The sequence below is a fragment of the Marmota marmota genome, unplaced genomic scaffold (assembly GCF_001458135.2).
Source record: "Marmota marmota marmota unplaced genomic scaffold, marMar, whole genome shotgun sequence".
Taxonomy (NCBI): Eukaryota; Metazoa; Chordata; class Mammalia; order Rodentia; family Sciuridae; genus Marmota; species Marmota marmota.
In genome coordinates, this window is record NW_025999924.1 from 1,154,644 (window position 1) to 1,161,177 (window position 6,534).

Consider the following 6,534-nt stretch of genomic DNA (forward strand, 5'->3'; position numbering starts at 1 on the left):
GTTATACAAAATTACATATAAGAGGTTGTGAGGGGAATGGGAAAATAAACAAGGAGAGAAATGAATTACAGTAGATGGGGTAGAGAGAGAAGATGGGAGGGGAGGGGAGGGGAGATAGTAGAGAATAGGAAAGGTAGCAGAATACAACAGTTACTAATAGGGCATTACGTAAAAATGTAGATGTGTAACCGACGTGATTCTGCAATCTGTATTTGGGGTAAAATTGGGAGTTCAAAACCCACTTGAATCAAATGTATGAAATATGATATCTCAAGAGCTTTGTAATGTTTTGAACAACCAATAAAAAAAATAAAATAAATAAAAATAAAAGCTTTGAATTTTTTTTTCTTAATCTTTGTTTTTATGTGGTGTAGAGGAACAAACCCAGTGCCTCACGCATGCTAGGCAAGTGCTCTGCCACTGAGCCACAACCTTGGTCCAAGTCTTGCTTTTTGAGAAAACTAGAAATATCTGTATTACTCATGTAACAAGGGGCTTTAATTTTTACTAAATGTCTCCAAAAAGAAAATGTTTAAAAACAACTCAACTGGGATGGGTTGTAGCCTAGCACATGTGAGGCACTGGGTTCTATCCTCAGCACCACATGAAAATAAATAAATAAAATGAAGATATTGTGTCCACCTACAACTAAAAATATTAAAAAAATAAATAAACATTATAAACGTTTCTCTTGGGCTGCGGTTGTGGCTCAGTGGTAGAGCGCTCACCTAGCATGTGCAAGGGCCTGGATTCGATCCTCAGCACCACATAAAAATAAATAAAGGTATTGTATCCAATTATAACTAAAAAAAATTAAAATAAATAAACATTTGTCAATATGACCAAAGGTTTTAAATTGTTTTATAGACGGTTTCAATTGAGATACAAGTATCTTTTTAATTGTAATTAAAAAATGTATAATTTTTTTCAAAAGTCAAATGCTAGCATCTACCAGCAAAACATTAAATAGTAAAAAAAAAAAAATTAAGATATTTTAAAGGAAAATATCATGATGTAGTGACAACATATAAGCATACAAAAAGTATGGAGTCAGGATGACTGGGACAATGATAGTACTAGAGTAAGATGAGATATCCAAAGTCTCAACTGTTAATAGCAGTCATGTTCCAGTGTTAGTAAGACTACTACAGATATAGAACTACAAGCTCAGAAATAAATCAGGATTGGAAACATCTTTCCCTAGGACCTAGGACAATTTTCCTGTGTGGTCTTCCCAATACTATCCCTTTCTCTGGACCATTTGAGAAAATCCCTATATTCTACCTTTACTTTCTAATTCACTTTATTATGAATTATATCATATACACTTCCACATTAAAAAATACACGACAGCAAACATCTGTGCTTTCAACACCAGTCAGATTAAGACAACACCAATCAGATTAAGAAACAATAGTTCTATGTTGTTGCTCCCTGCATCTCCCTGGTCTTTTTAGATGGGATCTTGCTATGTTGCCCAGACTAGCCTGGAACCCTTGGACTCAAAGCAATCCTCCTGCCTCCGTCTCCTGAGTTAACTGTAACTATAGATGCATGCCACAGTGCCCAGCGAAAAACCTCACATTTCCTTCTCCTTAACTGAATCTCCCTCTCTTCTTTTTCTCCCGATATTTGAGATAATCATATTCTGGCTTTTTTTTAATTTAAATTTTCCCACTTATCTAAAACAGTTAAACTATATCTAAATAGTATATAAATTGATTAACAATCCTTTAAGACTTGTTTCTTTTGTTCAACACTATTTTTCTGAGATTTATATTGTATATGTAGTATTTATGGTAAACTCTTCTGCACTGCTACAGCCTATTTCATTGCACAAATATGCCAAGGCTTATTTCTCAGAGGTGCTTCTGACTCATTACTCTCAGCATCCCAGCTATGGCTCAAGTGTCCCTAGGTACAACTTGGGCCACCACTCTAGAGGACACAGGCCACAAGCCTTGATGGTATCTATATGATGCTAATTCTATAGATATGCAGAATGCAAGCACTATGATGGAAGCATTCACCTAGATTTCAAAGGATGTATCAAAAGGCCTGAGAATGCAGCTAGAGACATCCCACAGGGAAGGAGCTACTAAAGAGAGCCTCCTAGAGCTGTGGGAATGAGAAAGATGCCAGGACATCAGATCAGTAGAGCAACCAACAGCATGCAACACCTGGGAAAGCTGCAGGCACCAGTATACAATTCCAATTTGAGAGAAGCCATGTGAGTTGAACCCAGAAAAACCAAGTAGATAAGGATTTCTGAGGCCCTGAGGCCCAACCCCTGCTCCAGTGTGTCCAGGAAACAGCATATGGAGTAAAAGATTATTGTGAAGCTTCAATCTTTAAGGTCTACCCTGCTGGTTTTAGACTTGCTTGGGGCAGGTTACTCCTTTCTTCTTGCCTATATCTCCCTGTTGTAATGAGAATTTTTACCCTATGACTGTTCCATCTTTCTGTTTGGAAACAGATAACTTGTTTTGATTTTACATGTACAGGGCTGAAAGAAGTGACTCTGGGACCACTGAAACTGAATGGTGACAGTTTGTATGTGAGAAGGGCCATTATTTTGAGGGGCCAGGGTTGAATGCTATGAGGGAATATGGTTTGTTCCCAAAGAAACTCATGTTGAGGCTTAATTCCTCAAAGCAGAGCATGCAGAAGTGGGGCCTAATGGGAGGTGCTCAGGTCATGGAGGTGGGACCCTCATAAATAGGTTTTTGGAGAGTAATCTTTTGGAGAGTTAGTTCTCACTCTCAGGAGTTACCACTACAGCAGGTAGCTATGAAGCAATACTTCAGTTTTCCTCAGCTTTCCTGCATCTACTTGCCCTTGATTTTCCATCATGCATTCTGAAGTAGCATGAGACCCTCACCAGAAGTTGTCCAATCTGGGCCTTTTAGAATCCAGAAATAGAAATATAAGCTAAATAAACTTTTTTTTCTGTATAAGCTACCCAAACTTAGGTATTCTGATATAGCAACAGACAACAGACTAAGATAATGCTTTAATCATACTCACTGAAAACTATTTTTTGACATGGTGTGCTTATCCAAAATGTATTTCCACAATCTCTTATACCTATTTAGCCCCTTGTTTTGCCTAGTGCTGAATGAATCCCAAAATATTTTTTTTAAATGTTGCAGGAAACACTGAAATGGGGAAACAGGCAATTATATAATGGAAGATTTTATTGCATATACATCTAATTTGATCTTATTTTTTGCTAGCTGAGCAAACATAACAGCATTTTACTTATATGTAGGTGACAGACAGTATCAGCAATATTTCTGAAATTGGCTAGACAGTTTGGGTTGATGTCTAATACACTCCAATTTTTTTCCCCACTTAAAATGAAGGCAGACTACAGCTGCCTGGTCCTCTGCCTATGCCAGAGCCACCCGCACCAGCTGCCAGCCCCTGCCACTGAGCGCCAGCAGAGCAACAGCTTGCCCCAGGATCTGTGCAAGGCCTTGAAGGAGGCCACCAAGGAGGTGCACACCCAGGCAGAGAATGCCGAGTTCATGAGGAACTTCCAGAAGGGCCAGGTGACTAGAAAGGGCTTCAAGCTGGTGATGGTGTCCCTGTACCACGTCTACGTGGCCCTGGAGGAGCAGATCCAGCGCAACAAGGACAACCCCGTCTTCGCCACCCTCTACTTCCCCGAGGAACTGCACCACAGGGCCACAATGGAGCAGGACATGGCCTGCTGGTATGGGCCACGATGGCAGCAGGCCGTCCCCTACACGGCAGCTACGTGGGTCAGGTCGGCTCCAGCAGGTGGAGCGCTGGGAGCCAGAGCTGCTGGTGGCCCACGCCTACACCCACTATCTGGGCAACCTGTCCAGGGGCCAGGTCCTCAAGAAGATCACACATAAGGCCCTGGACCTGCCCAGCTCCGGAGGGGGCCTGGCCTTCTTCACCTTCCCCAAGGTCGCCAGCGCCACCAAGTTCAAGCAGCTCTACCGCTCACTCATGAACACTCTGGAGATGACCCCTGAGGTCAGGCAGAGGGTTATCAAAGAGGCCAAGACTGCGTTCCTGCTCAACATTAAGCTGTTTGAGGAGTTGCAGGAGCTGCCAACCCAGGACCCCGAGGACCAGCACCCCTCACAGACAGCAGGCCTTCGCCACCGTGCCAGCAGCCGGGTGCAAGGTGAGGGCGTCCTGGGCTCCCACTGAAAGGGAGGAAGTGCCGGAGTCCTGACCTAGCAGGGTCCAGGAAGTCCTGAAGGATGAGTGGCATGGGCGAAAAGAATGAGACAGGAGTTGTTCCATTGGAGCAATCGCCAGAGAGAGCTCTAATGCAGCTTTCTCTGGGTCATCTTTTATTGTAACTTTTCTCATCATTATGGATTCAGAATACGTCATTGATTATACAATTTCAAAACTTTGCCAAGACGTAACACTTCCTTAACCATCATTAGGCATATAGAAAAATGTAACATCAATTTACATTTTTCCAGGATGTGACCTTTAGTTATCAATTATTAAGGGTACAGAATTATTAATAAAATGCATCACTAATTTACATTTTTCAGATTTTCCCAAGATGCATTATTTTTCCCAAAATATGCTATTTTCTTATTAACTAATGCCAAACTATGTAACCAGACTTTAAGTCTCCTATCATCAACCTTTAAGTTTAAAGTACACCTGCACTTTATTTCTAATCTAAAATTCCCATCCAAAAAAGTCCCCTTAATTCTTATACTTAAAATATCCTAAAGTTTATTAAAGTCTATAAACCATTCTTGAAGCATACATCAGAAACCCATACAACTAAAAACTTAAGAATTCTAAACCCAAGACTCTAAAATAATAATTCTAACATTATTCGTTAAAAAAAAAAAAAATGAAGGCAAACAGGTACCCTGTCAGCATCTTTACATAAAACCTCTAATTTTAAAAAACAGTTTATTGACCTCAATGGGACATGCCTGTGTATTGTTTAAAAACTGGAACTCACAGGTTTCTGCTTAGAAACAGTAAGACTTTTCAAATGTATTAAACCACTATAATTCTCAGAAGGAAAAAAATCACCAGTTCTAAATTCAACCACTTAACCTAAAGGGAAAAAAAAAAAAGTCAAAGCTTCATCCCACAGCTAAATGTCCATATAATTTATAAAAACATCATCTGCTAAATCATATAAATATATAATAAAATACTTTAAAATCACAGACTTTACTTCAAAGTTATTTTAGTTTTCACTCATTTTTTGAAAATATCTTTATTATTTAAGGTTCAGCTTCTTGTCATGGTGAAATTAAAGAAAAAATTTCAGAACTCAGCTTTTTAAATATGTTAGTAACTATTAAGACAAACAGTTTTTTAAAATAAAAAAACTGCTATGTTCTGAAAGAAAATACTCAAATTCAAGCCACCTCTGTCCCAGTAAACAAAAATAACAAATACATAGATTCCACATTTCAAGACTTTCTAATCTTTAAAATTACTTAAAATTGATATCATTGCTGTTTAATTTCCCATAAGAGTTAATATATATATTGAGCTGTCATAAACAAATATTACACATTAACAATTGCCTTTTGGTCTCTGAAAACAAGATCCTATTATTATATGTTTCCTAGTTCACAGTTGAATTCACAGCAGCTGTGAGGCTAAGAAATGCCAGCAACCAATTAGGCTGGCATAAACCTTGTCTAGCATATAAAGTATAATTTGGTTGCAAATGTAGGAGACAAGAGCCAAAATAAACCAGCCAAGAATACTAATAAAATTTCAGTGCAAGTATTTAAAAACCAGAATACTTAATATCTAACAAATGTATGTGTTTTATTAAAAGATTACCACATTAGAAAACTACAACAAATATGAAAAAAAAATTATTTTCAGACTCAAGATGCTTTTCAAAGACTGCAGCTGTTTCTGACATACCTAGAATTACAAACTCAATTTTTTGTTCTGTTTCTAATTACCCTAATCAGAAAGTTGAGGTATACTTGAGTATACATGTGACAAGTCTTTCCCAAAAGTAAACATTTTTATATTCCTCTTGAGATACTTCTATAAAATTTTCTTTGTTCACTTTTAAAATATTTAGATTTCAAAATCTATATGTAATACATAACAAAACTAAATGAGTTCTAAAAGTAAAACTTTAATTACAAAGTTGTTTATCATGAGTCACAAACCCTGTAACATTGTTAAACTCCAATGGTTTTGCTTAAAGTATGAAAGCTTTTAAAATGTGAAAAAAAATCAATGATTTAACATTTTAAAATACAACTTGAAAAATTTACACATACTTGGGAAAAAAGTCACTGATGATTCATGTACATATAGTCAAGTAATGAAAATGAACATAAAAATCTAGCTTATGTGCCTATACATTTAAATAAGGTCCTCTTGTATATCTAGTCTTGATTAAAATCTTTAATAACACCCCTCAATTTCAATCACAATTCCAATGCATAATTTGAAAAGATTTTGATATAGACTTTAAAAAATACACTAAAGCCTACTCATCTCTTTATATACCTCTCAAGAAGGAAAAACAACCAT

The 6,534-nt window shown here is 37.4% G+C and overlaps 1 protein-coding gene across 1 annotated transcript; it reads left to right on the forward strand.

Annotated features, from left to right (window-relative positions):
- Positions 1 to 3,142: 3,142 nt before the first annotated feature.
- LOC107151923 (heme oxygenase 1-like) lies at positions 3,143 to 4,914 on the forward strand. Its single transcript, XM_048800001.1, is given in 2 exon segments — positions 3,143 to 3,760; positions 3,762 to 4,914. Coding segments are annotated over 2 exon segments (864 nt in total). The 5' UTR covers positions 3,143 to 3,323; the 3' UTR covers positions 4,189 to 4,914.
- The last annotated feature ends 1,620 nt before the right edge of the window (positions 4,915 to 6,534 follow it).